At 48.2% G+C, this 21391-nt stretch overlaps 1 protein-coding gene across 5 annotated transcripts in view; it reads left to right on the forward strand.

Moving 5' to 3' along the window:
- Positions 1-21391, forward strand: part of SAMD4A (sterile alpha motif domain containing 4A) — a 208160-nt gene that overhangs the window by 164794 nt on the left and 21975 nt on the right. For 4 of the 5 annotated variants that reach the window (XM_032344267.1, XM_032344268.1, XM_032344269.1 and 1 more), the window contains 5 exons: positions 3546-3655; positions 5833-5919; positions 12858-13191; positions 15550-15635; positions 20761-20879. In XM_032344267.1, coding sequence (XP_032200158.1) covers positions 3546-3655; positions 5833-5919; positions 12858-13191; positions 15550-15635; positions 20761-20879 — 736 coding nt within the window. Of the gene's footprint in view, positions 1-3545; positions 3656-5832; positions 5920-7791; positions 7898-12857; positions 13192-15549; positions 15636-20760; positions 20880-21391 lie in introns of those variants that run through there. The other variant, XM_032344271.1, reaches the window with a different exon arrangement.

A 21391-nucleotide genomic window follows, 5' to 3' on the forward strand; every position in this document is an offset into this window, starting at 1 on the left:
GCCATTCTCTATCACCCACCCAAGTGTTTGCTTGGCCCCAAATGCTCTCTTGGCTCTGTGCTTTGCTAATATGCTGTTCCTGCTTCCAGAGAGGCTTCCTCACTGTGATCTGCCCAGTGATTTTCAGGCTGCTCCTACTGTGAAGTTATCCCTCACTCCCCAAGGGAAATCAAAATGCTCATTGTTCTGTGCCCGCCTAGAACTTGGAGTTAACCTAGCACTTGTTCTACAACTGTTATAAATGTATTGTTTGAGTCAGTCATTCTCTCTGGATTAAAATTTCTTTTATGGAAGGGACATGCCTGGCCCTCAAACACTCAATAAGGGTTGAGTGGGCAAATATCAGGATGCTCACACGTGGCAAGGAAGTCAATCCAGCATATAGCAAAAGCATCTTAATCTTTCTCACACTGCGTAAGAGAGTGACTTTCTAGTCTGGGACCTCCGTTGGCAAGTCCAGCAGAAGCAGCCCAGTGGAGGCTAAATGGCTGTGTGCCAGTTAGAGGGGGGAGCCCAGGAGGCATGCATGCCTCCAATCATGTATCAGCACCTTTGAGAAACATCCCTACTTGTTTTTTTTGTTCAACCGTAGCCATAGCTCTTCAGAATGAAGAAACAATGTCTGAGGTTATATGAGATGGTTCTCAGCTTTGCATCCACCTGTAGCACCTGGACCATGGGAAAGGATCTGAACTTTCATTTAGGCTTCATCTCTGGGTAGCATCTTAATAGAATCTAGCATCCAAATTATTGGGATTCCTGGCTTGGGAGGAGTGGAATGGTGCGGGTGCACACCTCTCTGATTTTTTTTTCCCTCTCAAAGGAGTTTTGTTTTAATCCCTGGCAAAAGAAGGTGCCTTGTCTCCAAGCAGGGGGTGAAAGATTAATAGGCTGTGTTCTTAAGAACTGGGATTTTCTCTTCTTTGTTCATGTTTGAGGAAGGAGAGCTCTTTAAGCATGGAACACCAAGCAAGGCATGGAGACACTTGCTGTACAAGCAGAGTCAACATGTGCCTGCCTCAGGGAACAGTGGCCAATGGGTGCTTACCAGGAAGATATACACAAATAAATTCTCCAGAAGGCCTAACTCACCATGTTGTGAAGTTGGTAGGAAGACAACTCCCTCTGGCCCACATTTTCACTAAATGGGTGAGGCGGGCTCTTCCAACCCTCTGACAGGAATTCTAGTTGTCCAAATCTTTTATAGAAAGGAGCTGGTACTGACTGGAGTGCTAGTCTTGCTGAGTCAAGATTTATACCCTACTGTCCCCAACTCTCAAAACACCATATTGCCCTCTTGGCTTATAAAATACCCACTCTTTTGAATGATTTAGTAGCTCAGGATTCTGTTTTACCATGAGTGGCTTTTGCCTGATAACACTAGGGCACCGGTGAAAAGTCGGCCCATGAGATGCTCCATACTCTGTGACAGATTATGCCCAAGTGTGCCATGGGGTCACTCAGACTTTGCTGAATCATGATCACTGAGTTTTCTGAGCAGCAAGTTGGGACTTTTCAAAGACGTGAGTAGCCAACATGAAACCTGATGCCAAAGCGTTGACAAGTCACTGGCCCCAAAGCTGGAGCTGTGGTTATTTGCTGCTCACATTGCAGAAGGATCAGCATTGATTCAACAAAAAAACATGGTGGAGAATAAAGTCTGGTAAGATGTGTCCAGGATGCCGCAGGAGGGAAAGTACCAGAACCTGAGCTGGCAGGGCCTGGAATCGATGCAACCACAGTTTGAGTCAAGAAGGACTTAAGTAGTTGGTACTCTGTGCCTGGGGAAGCCTTGCCTCTTTGTGGTTCCTGATGGTCCCAGAGGGACTCTGTGCTTGTCATGGTAGAAGCAAGGGCCTAGAAGCACAGAATCAAATTGATTTCTTGCCTAAGATGACTGAGTTTGTTCTTCCAAAGGCATTGGGGATATCCAGTTCTGTTTCTCTATAGGTTCCCCTTCTTCAGCCTTCACATTATGGCAGGTCATGAGGTAACCTTACCAGGCCTACCCTCCCCTTATAATCTTTGAATTTGGGGAGATATCAAATACCCACATTCCATAAGCCTAGGTCAGGTTCTGTGGGGGGGCTGGGCCTGATTACACAGTGGGCCAGTTTTCTTCATCAATCAAAGTTAACTACTTTAAAAATTGGAAATTGGAAGTTTCCCACTCACTCTGGGTGTTCGTCAGTGCCTCAGAATAAAGCACTTGGCACAATAGCATCTTGTGATCAACATGGTTAGTAATGGATAATACTTGATAGGAGACGTGAATAACATTTACCCAGTGCTTTAACATTTCAAAGTACTTTGATGTCATTGTTTCCCCAGCCCTACCACTGATGGACTGTGTGGTCCTCCTCTCACAAGAAGTTGATACAAGGCAGGAAAAAGCCACGAGGCAGGAGGCCTGGTTCTAGCCCCATTTCATCATATACTTGCTCCATGACCTAGACAATGACTTAACTTTCCCATCTGTGAAATGGGTGAAGGGTGGGGGAAGGAGATTCTAAAGAATTCTCAAAGATCCTATTTGCTCAAAAACTCTGAATTAAAAGAGCAGGGGCAAGTGCTTTGTTTTGGTTGAACTTAGCAAGGTGATAATTCTCATGGATCTTGATGCAGTTACTATTTAATTTTCCAATTCTAGAATCCAAAACGTGGGCTTATTTCAGATATGCTTTGGAGATTCTATTATCCTATGATCTAGCCAATTTGGGGGCCTTTCCAGTCCTGGTATATTTGTGGTTAATATTCAACGAAAAGGTCTGAGACACATCCAGACACATTCCATGGCCTGGAGAAATGGTCACCGTGTGTGCGCACGTGCGCGCGCGCGCGCACACACACACACACACACACACACACACACACACAGGAGTAATGGTTTTGGAGTCTAGGATGCCCTTATTCCCGCTGGGGTGGAGAAAGGCAGAAGAAAGATTAGGCTAAGAATGACAGCAACTCCACCCATGGACTCTCAGGGTTGCCTGGGTGAGCTCTTTTCTGTGGAAGTGGCAGAAGGAACACATGGATAGCTACACTGAACCTAAAAGGAAATCTTGGAGAGGAAGCCTCATCCTATGTAGTTTTAACAATCTAAGTCACCTCTTTCCAAATCAGTAATAAATAGTCTGGCCAAAGCAGTGGTTTTTGTCATGTTTTTGGCCATGAACCATTTTGAGGATCTTATGGAAGTTATGGATGACCTCTGACCAGAAAAATACTCCTATATTTACAAATTGGGATATAATTCTAGGGAATTCCTATATGCCCTGCAGCCCATGGACCCCAACGTAGCAACCCCTAGTCTAAAATAGAAGAAGGGAGCCTGACAGTGGGAATGTCAGGGCTAGACCAAGACTTCGAAGTCCATAATTTGTTGCCAAAATGGAATTGAACAAGTAGTAACATAAAGGGTTTTTTCTTCTTTTTTCCCCTCTGACCATCACCCTCCTGTCCTCTCTCTATTCCCACATCTTTTGTCATCTCTTCTTGTTCCCTTTCAATTTCTCTCCCCATCTCTCGCGCACCTTGCCCTGCAGATGTTCCAGCCTGGTTAAAAAGTCTCCGCCTGCACAAGTACGCTGCGCTTTTCTCCCAGATGACCTACGAGGAAATGATGGCCCTTACCGAGTGCCAGCTGGAGGCTCAGGTAAGGGGTGCAGGTGACCATTCCCTGAGAAGTTGCCCCAGGTGGAACCTGAAGTTCCAGCTCAAGACAGACCTTGTTCGGACCCATACCTATCCTCACCCAGTAGCTTGCCTTGTTCTAGGAACTGCCAGGTGCTGGCCCACATTATGTGGTGAGTAAGGCTGAGTTCTTGTCTTCAGCGTCCAGTAGGAGGTGGGGGACCAACAGATAACTGGAAGGCAAATAAGGCTCAGTGAGAAAGAGTATGAAAAAGGTAATACCTAGATGCATGCTCTAAGTTCAAGGTAGAGTGGCCTAGAAAGAACATCTGACCAAGGCCCCAAAGAGTCTGGGTCCCTGCCCTTGCTTTTCCTGCCCCCTCCCTCCATCTGTGGGACAAGGGGTTGTTTGGACTATGACAGATTGGTTGTCTGTTGTCCAGTCTGATAAGAAATCAGCTAACTTCTAGTAGTTAGTAATTAGAAACACCAAGTCATGCCTCAGACCTTCCCCAGCACTTTTCCAAGAACATGGTCAGATTGGACATAGTTGAGATCAGAGTAAGTGGTGCCAAACATTTTTTTCTTCTAACTACCTTGAATAACATGGGACTGACGCAGAGAATGGGATTACCCCAGGTCTCTGGTTTCATTTCCCTTTTGAGTGCCATAAAAGAACAAAGTTCTCCCTTCCTTCTCAGGCATCTTTGCCCCAAGTCTGGATGCCAAAGGCTAGGCCAGTCACCGGCCCCCCGAAACTGACCATGTTTCCTAGCATGCTGTGCTCAAATAAATAAATCTGACTGATGTCTTTGTCTCCCTTATTTAAAATGCCATTTGCATGTTTCAAATTGACCTCAGTTTCTTTTGAGCAATGATTTAAAAGAATTAAATGTCTGAACAGGCTAATAATATTTCCTTCGCAGGAAGAGGAGATTGTACCCTTTGGGGCAACACTGCTCTCAACTCCTACCTCCCAGCAGATGCTGGTTTCCCATTGCATCATCAGTACCCTCAGTTAACCTCTGCAGGCCTGGCTGAATACCAGTATTGAGATGCAAGGCAAAGCCCAAAGTCACTGTACATTCTAAGAGAATGAAAAGCACTAATTTCAACTTCCCAACACTTCTCCCACCGCTTTTTAGCTCTTGATTGTTCCTTAATCAATCCCAGGGATTGATGAGACCTACTTCTAAGAGCATTTTTTGCTATTTGGGTCAGAGTTAAGAAAAAAAAAAAATCTAAGTCCTCAGTTATTTGACTTGAGAAAAAACAAGACCTAATTGACAGAGAGGGCAAAGCCAGAGGCATGCAGAGTAATTTAATTCACTTGAACCCGAAGTCAGGGCTAAAGAGAAATCTGCCCTCAGCACTTCATCTTAGAGAAGGAGTTTTGCTATCACTCGAGTGTTAATATCTCTGAAGGAGATGCCTCTGATGTTCCCATCTTTTCCTTCTGTAAGAGGAATCCTATGAGTCGGTGTAAGAAGAAATCACCAGAAGTTTGCCTTAGAGACCTGACTTAAGAAAGGACCTCCTGTTTGGAACTTTGCTGTATCTCTAATCAACAAGCACTGAACTAAATCCTTGGGCTCACCACTGCACACCGTTAAGACAAAATCCACAACCCTAACTGTGAATCCTCCTCATTTAGCTCAAGTGATGACTGAACAAGAGTTTTAGGTTCTTTTCTATTCTTGTTTTCCTTATGGAGACCAAAGATGAGCTGTAAACTGCCAAAAATTACCCTGTATCGTACGGTACCTGGTGAGAACCATTACCAGACTTCAGAGATGGGAAAACCCAGGAAAGGTTTGAGAAAACAATGAAGCTCTGTATGGGATTGGAACCTTCAAGCAACCTTGGGTGGGAACGAAATGACAAAATACAGAGAAGAGTGTATAACTTTAAAATGATCATTGAAGACAAGAAATTTTATGCTGGGTGGGTAATTGGCTGTTCTAGTTTTCTCTCTCTTTTCTCTCCTAAAGGTCACAGCCAAGGGACACAGGCAAATGTATAGCCAGATGTAGTTAGAACATTTAGTAAGGAGAGGTTTGTGACCGAGGGGACTGATGGATATTTACTAGTCCACAAACGTAGGAACCAAGAAGACAGTGAAGTACTGAATAGCCTCCAGGAGTCTCTAAACTGATTCTTAAAAATATGTTTTTAAGTGTAACTTTTATTTAATTACAGAATGTTACCAAAGGTGCAAGACACAAAATTGTCATCAGTATTCAGAAGCTCAAAGAAAGACAAAACCTCCTGAAGTCTTTGGAAAGGGTGAGTGACGGCCAGGGGAGGGCGTGTCTCTGCCGCCATGATGGGAAAAGTCTCAGCTGAAGGTGTCACGGGTAGACATACCTTGCAGAGTTTTTCACCTTGTTTCCTTACCAAAGGCAGAAAAAGAATGAAAGGATTTTAAAGTCAAGTTTCCTGGTTATCCACACTCCTGTGTAACCTGACCACTGCCATGTACTTATTCCCTGGGTCCAGGCAGCCTGTGACTGGCCATCCCGGGAGACTCTGGCTTCAACAGAAGGCATCAGAATCACTGGGGTGATAAGCACTTATCAGCTGCCACTGTCTCTTTTTGTTTGCTGCCTACACAGGTTCTCTTCCTATCTTTGTATCCAGACATCGCCCTCATACCAATATCATTTTTGGGATTTGGTGACTTTATGATTTCATCTGAGGGGCAAAAGAGAGCAAGACTCATTCCCGTGTTGCCTCTGCCCCAACCTGGAATTCTGGTGCAGGCACTGCTGCTGGGAGGTGCTTGGGATTGGTGGGCTGGGAGCTCTGTAGGCACATGCTCCCTGCACAGCCTGAGCAGTGATGTCCTTTCGCAATCCCAGGGTGCCTTTGGAAGGGAAGAAAGTATGGAGCTTGGTGGGGCTAACACAAGTTCTGTGAGCACGTAAAAATTTTATAATGCAACAGGATTTTTTTTAACTGATTTACAAAGATGTGTGGGTATAATTTTACATAGAATATATAAAGCTACCCTGAATGCATATCTCATAAAATATAAAGTAACATATACTTACAGAATATGCATATATAACTTTATAAGGAAGGTGGCTTTGAAAGCCTTGAGATAGATAGACAGGGAGAGACTACTCACATGCACGTACGTACTGAGAGGCCTGTCCTTAAAGTGAATCACAGATGACAAGCAACCTATCTGACTGAAACCAAGGCTATTCTTAATTCTGTTTCATTTACCAAGCAGTTTGTCTGACTGAGTGATTGTTGCCATCTTTAATATAAGAACCCATTCTGTTGTCGACCATGAAAATGCCAGTTTTCTCTGTCTCGGTTAGAAAGCCCAGGAAGTGTTCTGCCCAAGGACTAGACAGCTGAGTATTAGGCGAGAGAGGGATCAGCCCCCTTTATCTCTGGAGCTTTCCTCATAAACTCACAGGAACGCTGTCACTGAGGAAACACAAGGACCTGAGGGACAGAGACGGAACTGCTGTTTGTTCTACTCCCTGTGGCCTTGGGCCAACTCAGTGTGGAAACACAAGAGCAGCAAGGTGGCACAGGTGGCCTGACATGCCGCTCACTTTCTGCCTGGCCTTTGAGAAGCCTGTTGCCATTTCACACCTTGAATAATATTAATTCCACAAAAATAACTTCTGCCAGGCTCACTGGAATGGGAATTGTTAAAAAGATGACAAAAGTCACACAAAGTCTGAGGGCCGCTAATGGCCAAGAGAAAAGCGGTAAGGAGTTTATTTTGACATCTTGGGGGAAGAAAGCTTGTGTGTGTTTCAGACCAACGCGTTGACCTTGCCTCAGAACGCCTGATCTCAGACACCGGTATACTCATCCCTTCAGGAAATGATGGCCTGGGGGTAGGGATCCTGCATCCACTGAGGACTCAGGCCCTCGCCTCTGTTCTCTCTCCTCTGGGCCCCAGGGCCCTCCTGCTCTTGGAGGGAGGGAGCTGTCCCTACTGTGTTGCCACTTAGGTCTCCTCCCACAGACTCGCACCAGCCCTTTCTCTGGCATTCCCAGATGTCCCGAGCTGATTATGCTGTTGGAAATGCTGTCATCAGGCCCCTGCCGACAGCATTCTTACCTCACATAGAACCCAGAGATTTCTAAGGAGATAGCTGGGACCCCGCCCGTGGCTAGTTCATAATCAGTAGTCGCTGCAGGTAAGCTCTAGGTCCAGAGCACTTCCACTCACTCACTGAATACGTACTAGGCAGCTGCCTTGGACTAGATTTACCCCCATCCACGGAGACTAACCGTGAGTAATACAGAAATACGTGTTTCTTGCCTTTGCGGAGCTCAGATGCATGTTGCGACATGGATATGTCACACAGACATTGTGGTGCTCTCACAATCCCCTGTGATGGGCGCCATCGCCGAGGCTGGTGGCAGGGGCGGGGTGGGGGGCTTCCTGGGATAAAACCAAGCACTCTGCCGTGGGGAGGAGGGAGAGCATGGAGGGGCCGGCACGGGCTGGAGACCCGGCAGGAGCCTAGAGCCAGCCTTGGTGGTCCCTTGAGCTAAGGCGGGGGGGCGTGAAGGTGGAGAGGGACAAGGAAGGTCATTTAGCAGAAGTCCGGGCATTGGCCTGGGTGTCGTGCCGTTTGGAAACAAAATGTAGGAGGAGTTGCCAGGGCGGGAGAAGTGGAGGTCAGCTGGACAGATTGTCTGAGGTGCCAATGGGACACTGCGGCGCAAAGGGCAAGTTAGTGGCCAGAAGCACAACGCTGGAGTCCACAAGGGTTTGAAAGACTCACTGTGGTTCATCTGTGTGTAAATGGCAGCTGGTTTCCAAGAAGTGTGTGTTGAGTGGTAAGAGCTGAGGACAGACCCTGAGGAGCACCAGAAGATGGAGGGACTGAACAATGCCAGAGGCTGAGCTGCCCTGAGGGTCAGAGATAGTGTTTGCAGGAGGGAATCCCATTAGGGGTCCTGAATGTGTCCCATACCACGAGGACTGAACACTACCCACCCCAGCCCCCCGAAATCAGCCACTGGCAGGTCACTGGTAGCCCCTGTGAGGAGGGTCGCCAGGAAATGGAGGGATACAGCAAAAACCCGTGAGCCAGGGAGTGTGGATGGGTGAGAAGGTCATCGGGGAAAGATGTCCGGTGGAAAAGGAAAAGGGGAGATCAGATGGGTCGCTGGGACAGACTTTTCATTGATCTCTGATACTAAAAATGTTCCCGCATGCTTTTCATTCACTGTCTTTTTTGCAACTCACTCCGAAACTGTGAAAGGTGGACCCTTCTCTGGGAACCTGGCCTGGAGAAAGGAGACACACACACACACACACACACACACACACACACACACACATACACTTGGGCTGTGTTCCCACAGCTCCGGGTCCCAGCAGCATGCTAACACTGTATGGGCCCAGGAACAGTAAGCATCTTAGGGCGAGGATTCTGCTGAATTTGCTTTAGGTCATGGCTCCCGGTAGGGCTGAGCTGGGGTCTGGTGAATGAAAGGTGGCGAGGGAGCGGGTCTCAGCCAATGCCAGCCTGCTGTCTCCTGCATGAGAAGTCCAGGGCTTCCCGCGCAGGGGGAAGGGTGGGGCCACGGACAGTGTGTGAGTGCTGGGATGCTGGCTGCCCGAGTCCTGTCTTCCAGGTGATTTGCCCCTTGCTGCCATCACGAGCCTTGTGAAAGTTTCCAAAGCAGTCTTCTTCCAAGATCTAAGAAAGCCAGGCAAGGGGTGGGTCGGCAAGTAGCTCCCTTTCCTGCATGTAAGCCCTGAGTTGTGACCCCCGAGCCGAGCGCTGGGACAGGTCTCATGGTACCTGCTCTGCCATGAGCTCCTCGGCTCTGCCCATAGGTGAACAGACAGCTTCATTTTGCCTCTTTGTGTTTATAATGTAGGATTATATTTATTGTCTGAAGGATCAATAGAGACTTGGGTTGGTTCCCTATTTTTGTCAACATGCAGAATTAATTCCTATAGCAAGTTGAGGACACTGGAGTGAGTCCCACTCGGGCCATTTTCTAGCTTCCTTCCCAACCTGGGCATGGAGTGTTAAGTTCTAGAATGGATTTTGAAGGGTCATACATGTAACCCCATGGGGGCTGGCCTAAAGGGCATTGTTAACTTGTTGGTAGCCAGGTGTTTTCTTGGAGACACTGGTTTGAAGGCTGTGGGTGGGAAACAAAACAAAACAAAACTCTTCATGATTCCTGATAAGATATTTTACAGAGAGCATCCGTCATTATTCATTTAGGTTTATGGATTCCTTTCTGGGGCGGTTGTCTCCAGTGGAATAAAATGAGATTTGAACTTGGGGCACCTGTATGTTTCCTGTTTCTAGGAGTTCTTCTCTTAGCATAATCAGAATCTCCTTCCTCCATCACTGAGTAACTACAGAAGCCTTCTGGCAGGTGACAGGAGCGGGCGGGGGTTGCTTGGTGGCAGGTGACAAAATGTCAACTCAGTGGTCACTGGCACATCGGGTAGCGTGGCTGGGAGGCATGTGATCTCCTAAATAGGCTGGCCAGCTCTGCCTACTCAGCCTCACTCTGGGGGAAGCTTCATCCCTTCTCTCTCCTTTCCCCCTCCCCTGGCTCAGTCAGGGGGACAAGATCAGAACCCCCCATGTCCTAGGTGCCAGCCACGCAGTTGGCCGGAAGTGGAGGACCTTGACGCAGGGTTTCCCCAGTTGACACACAATTGAGTTGGGAAAGACAACAGGTGTTCTTCTGCTATGGGTCAGCTAGGTTAGCTCCATACACCCTGCCCAGGTGGATCACCATGTCCAAAGTCAAGGAACCATTTGCATGCTGCACCCTAGACTCTGGAAGAGGCTGGTCCAGTCCGGGCAGCAGGACAACTGGGAGTGATCAGGAGCACCCCCCAGCCCCACCCTAGCCCCACCAGGCTCCCACATCAGGCTTGCCAGCACAGGCAGTAGGCTAGTCTTAACTTCTGCCATATCTGCCAGGCTTACAAGGAAGGCAGTAGACTCTAAAACCCTCCTCTTTTTTTTTTTTAATATTTTATTTATTTGACAGACAGAGATCACAAGTAGGCAGAGAGGCAGGCAGAGAGAGAGGAGGAAGCAGGCTCCCTGCTGAGCAGAGAGCCTGATGAGGGGCTCGATCCCAGGACCCTGGGATCATGACCTGAGCGGAAAGCAGAGGCCTTAACCCACTGAGCCACCCAGGCACCCCTAAAACCCTCCTCTTTAAAAGAAAAATGGACCATCCCCTCTAAAATAGGCTGGACAGTAGCTCTGAGCAAGACTGAAACAATTCTGATGGCTACTTAACATTTCACTTTCCTCGATAACCCTGAGTGCCAACTCAGCTAAGCTTCTGCCTCCAGCGTCCTGAGCAAAGCAGGTTCCCTCCAAAGACGGGGCTGGGCTGTTGGTGGTCTACTGCCTAGAACTGAAATGTTGCCTGTCCAAGCCTCTCATCCCCAGGTTTCCTTTTTCTAATTGACCGATTGGGAAGTCAGGATGTAGACGTGATTGTGTTCCGTGGGTTTGTGTTCCTTGACATCATCCAACAATTTTCCTTGGTAAGAGAGGATCCCAGGAATATTGGATTGGTACTCGTGCTTCAGGCTTTTACAGCAACGTCCTTGCTATTCGGGGCTCTCAGAAGACCAAGTGCTTCATTAGTAATCAGGGCTCCAATTGTCAGTGTCCTTCCTGGGTCCCAGGGAGAGGTTTGCTGCAGAGGCACTGGGACAGCAGCGGGTCAGAGGGCCAGGCTGCTCACCATACCCAAAAGACTCCCAGGACCTGATCCCCGGCCTGCAGACTTGGAGCCTGTTCTGTGCCTCCGTGAGCTTCGGGGCCACAGATAAATGTCAATCAAAATCCACTTTCACTCCTTTTCTACTACATAATGGCCAGTAAATCAAACAGTAGGTACAGAAGGACCCAACTATATTCTACAATATATAAAGCCCTTTATATATTATAGATAACTTCAGGGGATCCTTGAACAACATGGGGTAGACAGGCACCCCCTGTGCAGTTCAAAATCCATGTATAACTTTTGACTCCCCCAAAACTTAAGTACTAATAGGCTACTGTTGACTGGAGGCTTTACTGATACCAAGAAGAGTGGATTAACACATATTGTATGTTATATGTATTATATTCTGTATTCTTAAAGTAAGCTAGAGAGTAGAAAAAGTTAAAATCGTGAGAGAAAATAAATTCATAATACTGCACCATATTGATTGAAAAAATCTGCAGGTAAGTGAACCACACAGAGTTCAAACCCACGTTGTTCAAGGGTCAGCTGTATCCTATACACATAGATTATACATATTTCTCTCTAGAATGATTCTTCCAAAGTGTGTCACTCCCCTGCTCAAAAACTTCCCTGATGTCCCGTCTCATTTAGAAACCCTTCCAGCATCCATGCCTCTATGCTCAGGCCCCGGTAGCAACTTGGACCTGATTTCCTGCCCTCTCCCCTCACCATCCGGCTCTATGTCAGACCACCTTGCTCTGCCTCACACTCTCCCGGCAGGCTCCCGGCAGGCTCCCGCCTCAGCCTTTGCCCTCGCCGGGCCCTAGAGCCGATATGTGTCCTTCACTGTTGCCCCGCGATGCCTGTGTTGGGGGCTGAGTGAAGGTGGGAGTGCACAGGTTCCTTCCTGCACAACAAATCATACGCAGGACAGGACGTTACCGTGTGACCCAGCTTTCTTATACAGCTCCTAAAGTCTGTATCTGTCGATGATATAAATGCTTTTTCTAGAAATGCACTGAAGAAGCCAGGGAAGGAAATGTGCCACATCCTTGTTTTTGTTTTTGTTTTTTTAAAGATTTTATTTGTTTATTTGACAGGCAGAGAGAGAGAGAGAGAGAGAGGGAAGCAGGCTCCCTGCTGAGCAGAGAGCCTGATGTGGGACTCGATCCCAGGACCCTGGGATCATGATCTGAGCTGAAGGCAGCGGCTTAACCCACTGAGCCACCCAGGCGCCCCGTGCCACATCCTTTTAATGATCACCTCTAGTTGGTGGGATTTATAGGTGCTGCAAATACGGATATGCCTATCCGTATTTTCCAAGTTTTCTACCTGGGCTAATCCTAGGACGATAAAATTAAAGTGATTGCACTTCCAAAAAACGTTGCGATGAGGGGGTCAGCAGCTGTGAGTCCTGTCTGGGAACAGCTCAGGACAGGGGAGGGGAGGCACCCAGTTGGGTCTCCCCTGTTCCTGCCGCTAACAGAGGTCTTCTCCCTCTGACCCTCCAGGACATCATCGAGGGGGGCAACCTGCGCGTCCCACTCCAGGAACTGCACCAGATGATCCTGACTCCTATCAAGGCCTACAGCTCCCCGAGCACCACCCCCGAGGCTCGCCGCCGGGAGCCCCAGGCCCCGCACCCGCCCTCGCTGATGGGCCCTGAGGGCCAGAGCCCTGATGTCAAAGACAGTGCCTCGGCCACCGGGGTCCCAGCAACCACCTCGGCTGGGGCCAGCGGGGGTCTGCAGCCACACCAGCTGAGTAGCTGTGATGGGGAGCTGGCCGTCGCCCCGCTGCCGGAGGGGGATCTCCCCGGGCAGTTCACACGTGTCATGGGGAAAGGTAGAGCCTGATTCTCACACCTCCCGCCTCTTCCCCCCCACCTCCAACACCACTAACCAGAGAGCCCTGCGTCCCTGAGAAGCTTTCCCAGAGTGCTGGATAAACCTGTCGGGGTAGAGGCCATTTGCCCATTTACTGACGAGGAGAGTGAAGTTCAGAGGTGGTCACTTGGATCTGAACTCTGACCCTCTAATCCCCAAAGGCCTTTCCTTACTCCAGTCCCCTTTCTTTCCCACTCCCTCAGACCGGGACTTGCTGGGCCCACCTGGTAGGGTGAGTGCTCGTGGAGCCTTTGGGCCTGTGGGCGGAAATCAGCCCTTGTGTGGAAGTCAGCCCTTATGGGAGACTGTGCCTGGCTGGCACCATGGCCATGCCTCATGCCTGCTTGAGGGCGGGATAGAATTCTCGTGTGGTCCTCTCGGTGAGAGAACCCTTTCTACCTGGACTGCCCTGGGCCTCCCCCGTGAATGGCACCATGATTACGTGATTATCCTTGAAAAGTCCCAACGCTAGAAGAATTTGTGCTCGATGCGGTGTTGCACGAGAAAATGTGATTATGTTAAAAATGCAGTGAATGCCCGTACATTTCCTTTGGAAGGAGAAACAATTTTTTCTTGATTGTCCAGTCATTTTCAAGAACCAAGCTTTTACCAAAAGAAATGGACACCTGAGTCTTACAGGTGCAGTGAGAAACTCCCGGTGTATACACATCCTAATAAAGATGTCCAGTCATAGAAATCTGGTTCAGAGATGACCTGTGATATCCTTTTGAGGGGAGATGCCAGTAGCTTGATGGCCAGGGTGGGTCCTTGGTCTCCCCCCACTCGCCTCAGAGTCCTGACCTCCCACCCCCGAGTGGGCTCTTTGCTGTGGGGGATTAGAATGGATGACCCCAAGGGTGAAGATACGTGTGGGGGTGGATGCCTGAGTCATCCATGGTGGGCTCTGTCCTCAAGACACCCAAACTCCTCTGGCATGGCTTCTTTTTAAACTTTGGCTACTTTCAAATAAATTATAAAATCAATTCATGCTCAACATAAAAACTCAAAATGAAACAATATGATGGAAAGTGAAAAATAACCTCTCTGCCCAAGTGCCACCCTCTTCCCCCGCAGAGGTAACCACTCTAAACAGGTTTGGACTGCCCCTCCAGAAACTTCCTAATAGTCCTAGACAAGCACACGAGTATCCTTTTTATCCACAAGCAAGTGTTGTTTACATGTTTTTCTGCAGCTTGTATTTCTACATTGTATACTTAAAGTATTTTGTCACTACCATAGCACCACCCAATCTCTTTTTCCAAGGTTGCATGCCGTGTTCCACTGTTACCCATAAGGCATAATTTGACAGGGCCCCAGAGAACGGACATGGAGATGGTCTCCAAATTTTTGTTAGTACAAACAATGCTATACTGGGAGTCTCTGTGCAAAGATAGGGTATAAATGGGATTTGCAGAATTCTGCAACAGAGTGGGTATGCAGAATTAGGGGGAGAAAGGAATCATGATGCCTAGGTTTCAAGCATGGTCTACCTGAGTGTAAGGCATTTTCCCTTCTCATGGACATCTTCTGTCCAACCACCTGTGCTATGGCCTTCAAAACTCCTCCATGGAGATCAGAGCATCAGAGCCTCCAGGACGAGATTTGAAGGGGCCATACTAGCGTGGCTGTGGGAAGCTCAGGGGGCGGGGGGGTGGTGAGCGGCAATGTGCCCTACCTGCAGAACCCACCCTTCTCTGATTTTATTACTTCAGTTACTTGTGTGTGTGGGTGGACCAACATGTGTGTAAGTGTGTTACCGCTTTGAGAAAATAACCCTCCAGTAACCGAGTAGCAGGTGTCCTGCTCGTGTGCGTGCCCACAAACCTTGTGTGCTAGAAGATGTGCCAGAGCTTCACGCCCCCAAATGAGGCGCGCAGTTCATTCATCAAATTATGGAGACAGCGCTCTGATGATGTCCACGGTCTTTGATGCCTTTGAACTCCCTTCTCAAAAGGAGCCTCTTTTTGAGAGAGGGCTCAGGATATGGCTGCATTCTTCTTCTCCCAGAGTGTCTGTCTCAGGCTGGATTGCAGAAGGCTTAATATAGAATGGTATGCCTGGAATTAACCGAAGGGGCTTCTCAAGGCGAGGGCTCCCGTGGCGACCAAGCCTTTGACTTCAGTGGAATGAGGAGCCTCCTGGCCTTTTTTGTGAACCTTACGTAAAACCACAGGCTCACATACCTCTCAAAATACTGGTCCTGAAAGGAAATCAGGGGCAGATCTTGGAGGTTGGAATGGTTATACATGTTTCTAATTCATCTTTTCTTTCTTGCTCTCTTTCTTGTTTTTTTGTTTTTTTTTTTTTTAACTCACAGTGTGCACACAGCTCTTGGTCTCCAGACCTGATGAGGAAAATATAAGTTCCTATTTACAGCTCATAGACAAATGTCTAATTCATGAGGTGAGTAGTAATGGGTTTCACAAAACTGTTTTTCTCATTGCTTAGGAATGGTTCTCAGAGGTTCTGTGATGTGATCCTTTGGGTCTCCAACAACTTGTTTTTGAAGACTAGACAAGCATAAATAAAACCCAGGCAGAACTCAGCTATGATGGTTTCAAACCTAAGCACAGCTTGTAACACGGTGGTGTCTAGAAATTCATCTAGATAGAGCTCTGATGTGGGGGTGAATGCCTGAGAGAAACTTTGGCTCTAGAAGAATCCCTGAGTGACCAAGCCTGAGGTGGGAATGTCCGGCCCTGTCACCTTGCCTTGGCGTTTTCGAGTCTTTTAAAATTTTTCTGTTGAAAATTTTTGCCTTTCGACTCAGGGAAACTTGGGGGAGGGTTGGGGAGTGTACAAAAGAAATAATGTGTTTGTGTTTATGTTCCATGTGGTTCGATTTGTGATTTTTATGGGAATCGTGTTGAGCCACATGTCCTTTGGCAAGAGGACCCAGGCAGGCTGGAGCTGTGCCCCGTTAGACTCAGTGTGAGCGCCATCTCCCTGATGGAGCAGGGCAGGTCCTGGGGGCTGCTGCTGGGACACCACCTGCCTGGCCGGCTGCCACGAGGTGCATGTGCAGACAGGGGGTGTGCCCCAGACCCGAGACTCTAGTGGCTTTTTGGGAACACCCCCTCCAAAGAGTCACAGAGACAAGAATCACAGTGTAGGCTTTAGAGACGTTTAAGAGCACTGAGGTCCTTTTGTTGGATTTTAATGTTAGAATAAGATGGTAAAGGCCCCCCCCCAAGTCTGCTCACAGTTGCTGGGTTGGCATCCAGAGCTCCAGAAGTGCGGTGGGCCCCAGCGAAAGGAGACACCCAGGGCAGAGGTCTAGCCCCCTCACCCACCATCCCACTCACATTGTCCCCACCCTCCAGCTGCCACACAGGCGCATCTGTCCAAGGCCAGTTCGTTGGGCCCTCCACCGTTCCACGGTCTGATTACCCACTGCTCACGAGCACGGTCTCCTTCTGGGTTTCCTTCCCAGCCACTGCCCCACAATCCCCTAAACTCTCCTTTCTGCTATTTCCTTTCTCAGCAGTGCAAATTCTTATGCGTCCCTCCCCTCAACCACCAACTCACCCTTTGGTGTTTTCAGTCCTGACACGGCACATTTCGGCCAGCAAAAAGCACGAGGAAGAAGAGAAGGCAAGGGCACTTAAAGAATTGTAGAACTCATTCATTCCATAGATCTTTATTAAACGCCTAGGCCCTGTCCCTGGCTAGGTAGCTAATGGTGTGAGGGTAGCGGGGAAAACTAAAGGAGGGTGGGTGATCACACATGTGAGGCTGGGGCTGTGCTGGCATCCCGCAGAACCCAGATAAGGAGCCAGACCACCAAACCAGGAGCCGGAAATGGCTTTGCCTCAGAGGAACCGCCTCCAAGCTAGGCACAAAAGGGAAGCCGAGTCTTGGTGTGGTACAGACTCACTGCATAAGCAGGAGGGAGCACTCCCCTGTGTCTTACTGGGCAGGAGAACATTTGGAGTGGGTTTTGGAGGGCACTGATGAGGGGATGATCTAAACTTTAATAAAGCAAACTAGAACCTTGCATGTTTTTCCACGCCCATGCTCACGCCGAACCTTCCAGACACGGGAGAACAAGTTGTAAGTTACCTTCTGTCTTGCCCATAAGACAAAGTAATGAGCCCTCCAGCGGCCTCCACTGGACAATGCTCATGCTTCCTAATTGGATCCCGCCAGCCCCAAAACTGGGCCTGATCCTTCTCACCTTCCAGCCATCATGCATGCCCTCCTTGGGCAACCTGGCTCTCCTTTTCATTTCCTTAGAACATTTAGAGAAACTCCTGGTTTTTTCCTCGCTGCCTGCCCAAGTGATTAAATGCAAAGATGGTGCCATGTAGACTCATCTGCTGGCAAGAGACCCCGATGACAGTAGAGGGACCTCTGGCTGATGGGGAGTCCTGGGCCAAGTAGAGCTCATGCCATGTCTGCTTGCCTGCATTCATGTCAGGATGGAGGGGGCCTGCACTCTGTCTTGGAAGGGAAAATGTTGTGCAAGACTTTTATTATTTTAGTTCAAGAAAGAGGAAACATGTCTGAATAATTTTGCAGAGGCTTGCTATATTCTGTGTGGGGACCACACTCCCTCCCTGTGAGGCTCCATGGAGGCACGACAGTCTCCATCCTGGCTGAATTTCACCTGGGCCCCATGAAACAGGACTCCCTTTCACAGCCCAAATAAGCCATTCCTTAGCTGACTGGATGGGAGCGGACTGACCAAACCTAGACACCTTCCTTCCTCCCCAGGGACAAAGGGACCAACTCCGTAGAATAACAGAAGAGAGGACAGAGAAGTTCTGAATTTCATCTCCTGGATTATAATCCCCAGCTTCTTGCCTCCTCGCCATCCCAAGGAGGTTCTGTGGAGATGAGCTTTTGCCCATTTATGAGCCCTTTAACTCTACACGAAAGTTGTAGGGTGCATCCTAGCCATCTTCGTCCAGACAGACTCATTGGTTTGGCCCTGACAGAGACAGAGGACTTGGAAGAGGCCGACTGGCTGTGTCAGTGTGTTGTATGGATGCTTCTTTCCTCTCCACTCCCTGAGGAAGATATCAACTCAAGCCAGAGCTGCCAGTGGTATGGCTGAAGTGAGGTGTCAGCCATCCCAGCTGGCAGAAGAGCTCCCACAATGGAGGGCTACTTTTCAGGCAAATACAGGCAAACCAGCTTTTAGAAATCCCTTATTGCCAGCCATGACCTCTAGCTCCTCTCCAGGCCTCCCAGCTGCAGCCTCCAAGACTGAGAAGTGGCCACCACACTCATGGACAGGGGCCTTAGTCCTCTCTGCAGCCTGGAACGAAATGAGCGTGTTGCCCTGTGTTGAGTGAATGAGCTCACTTCTCCGGGTGGTGCTGGGGTATAAACATTTCCATCTTCTTGGACGGTCTTTGCCACCACGGGAGATGTCCTGTATGAACTGGTGTCCTTGGAAGCACTTAGAAGGCCTGTCTATAGAGTGAGCCATTTCCTCTTTTGTCCCTTGGAAACTCAGGCTAGCTGTCCTTCAAGCTGGCTCCAGACCAGCTTGGTATTGTAGTTTTGAGAACTTGAAGTCATTTATTGGGGCTAAATGTGATTGCTGAATGCCAAATGTGACAAACACTCATATACCACCACCAAAGGTCTGGTCTGTGTGACCACAAAAACCTGAGTAGAGGATCTCCCAGCTGCAGTTCTAAGTGGCTCATTACTAAGCCGAGGCATGTCCTAAGTATTCTAAGTGTATCTCATGTGTTATCTCATTTAACCCTTACGACATCTCTTGGAGGGAGATAGTATCCTGGGTTTTTCAAAGGAACTGAGTGTCAGGTAAAGGAACTTGCATAAGAATGTGTAGGGATTCAAGCCCTGCCCATATCCATCCAGAGCCTTCCCCCGACCAGCTGGGCTGGACTCTCCTCCCCAAGTCATCTAGATCAGCACCTCTGCATCCTGTGTTCTCACTCAACCTTTGGCAGAGGAAGCCAGTCAAAAGCAGAATCTATCTATCCCTTTCTTTATTCGGCCAGTAGAAATGCTTGCCTTTCAGACTTTCAGAGGCATTCATGTATAGTTGGACACTCACCAAGTGTTGCCAACAAATGAGAAGGGACCACAAAGTAGAACCGTGGCCTCACCGTGTAACCGTGAGACCAACCCACCATGTACCTTGCACAGTGTCTTCACCTCTTTAAGGAAGCATGGAGTCCCTTAGTTGGGTAGCCCTCCTTGATGAAGATCCTTAAAGGCGTCTGGCTGAGGTCATCCAGGGGGAATGGGTTTTTGCAAGTCAGTAATTTTTTCACAACATAACATCTTTTGCTTTTGTTCTTATAGCTCTCCTGTGTTTAAGTCCTTAAAGATTAAATGTCACCTGGAAAAAATTAAGCTGTCATATTTTCTCTGTTTAAGGAATCTGTTTCCTTTATGGGAAAGACTCATATAGTCTGTTACTCTAAGTTATAGTTTATTGCTACTTAAAGGATTTCATGTCTTATTGATAAAACTATACGGGTATTCTATCACAGTTACTGCTAATCAGAGCTGCAGGCTCTCCCACAGCTTGTAGACCATGGTTCTAGGCACCTGACAGGACATTCCTATATTGAATGTAAGGCCCTTAACCCATGTAGAATGCCACATGCCCATGTTCCATTGGCAATGGAATTACCAGGGCACTTGCTGCAAACATCCTCTAGACTCCTGTCCAGATGTATTAAATCAGGGAAGGGACCTAGGAATCTGCATTTAATAGTTTTCTTAAGGGATTCTGTATCCCAGATTTGAGCGTCTCCACCTTGGGGACTCACAACTCCCGTAAAGTCACTGCCCAGGGTTCAGGGTACACAAAAGTACATGTGATACAGACGACAGTGTGTTATAAAGCAGGCAAAACAAGCCTCAGTGCCACTTTTACTAAAAACATGTGAAAAGGCATCAGATCTACCTGTTTCCTTAAACTTTAGGAAAAGTTTTGGTCAGGATTGGTGCACTGGAGTTTTTTGTAAGGCATGGGGCCCCTTAACTGGAGATTTCTCAGCAAAGCCCCGTGCCCTACAAAAACCCCAGTGCACCAGTCCTGGCCTATGGTATAGTATAGTGTAGTGTAGTGTATAGCGGAGACCATGTGCCATTTTTTGAAAGCCTGCAGACCACGCACGATCAAGCTGATTGATTTTTGGAGTGGTTTAGCATTTCCATTGATTATGAAAATGTAGGGGGCCCTGCAAAAAAAGCCAGATTATACAACAATCCATTTTTACTATTCATTCTCGGTTAATCTATAGAGTCCAGAGTAGAGTCAGGAAGAAGGCGAAGATGAGTACAGATCTGCCAGAAATGCAGCCAAAAATAAACGTCGTCGAAAGCTTAATGCACATACTTAACCAGGCACCTCAAATGTTAAATTGTCGGTACAGGTGGCTCCCGAGTGAAACTGACTGCTGTTTGGACCAGGTGGGAAGCAGGTGAAGCAAAGGCAGCTGCAGAGATTCTGATGTCCCCCCTATTAATTGCGTTTTCCTCCCTGTAATGCCAGGCTGCGCCACCCATTAAAAAGTCCTGTTTGTTTTTGCAGGCATTTACAGAGACTCAGAAAAAAAGATTGTTGTCATGGAAACAGCAGGTGCAGAAGCTCTTTCGGTCTTTCCCTCGGAAAACCCTTCTAGACATATCAGGATATCGACAGCAAAGAAAGTATGTTGGGATTTCATTCTTCTTAATGCACGGTGGTGGTTCCCTAGCTGGCTGCTGCCTCCCTTGATTCCTGTGCAGGACCGTGGCAGGGCACCGTTCCTGGTCCACAGGATGCCCTGTGAGGAGTTCCAGATCGCACTCCTTCAACAGATGGAGTTGGGAAAAGGCTATAGAGAGAGAGAGCGTTCCCAGAAAAAGAACCACATATGATCTTTCGTAACGCATTTTACATGATCAAAATGACAGCATTGGGCCAGATGGGCATCGAGGGGGAGATGGATACAGTTGAAGGAACTGCCCGCAAAGCACGTTGGGGGTTGTCCGCAAAAAGGGGCCCTGAAAGGGACAAAAATGGGTTGTTCCAGCAGCACCTTCTGAGGTAGTGTCATTTCTTTCTCCCTTCTCGCTGCAGACTAGCTAATTATAGTTGGTGGCAGGGTGAAGAGCCCAGTGCTGGTCTATTTTGGTCTGAGCTGCAGTCCCAGAGTGAAGCAGCACCATTCTTGAGTTTT

Source organism: Mustela erminea, chromosome 5, assembly GCF_009829155.1.
Source record: "Mustela erminea isolate mMusErm1 chromosome 5, mMusErm1.Pri, whole genome shotgun sequence".
NCBI classification, from domain to species: Eukaryota; Metazoa; Chordata; class Mammalia; order Carnivora; family Mustelidae; genus Mustela; species Mustela erminea.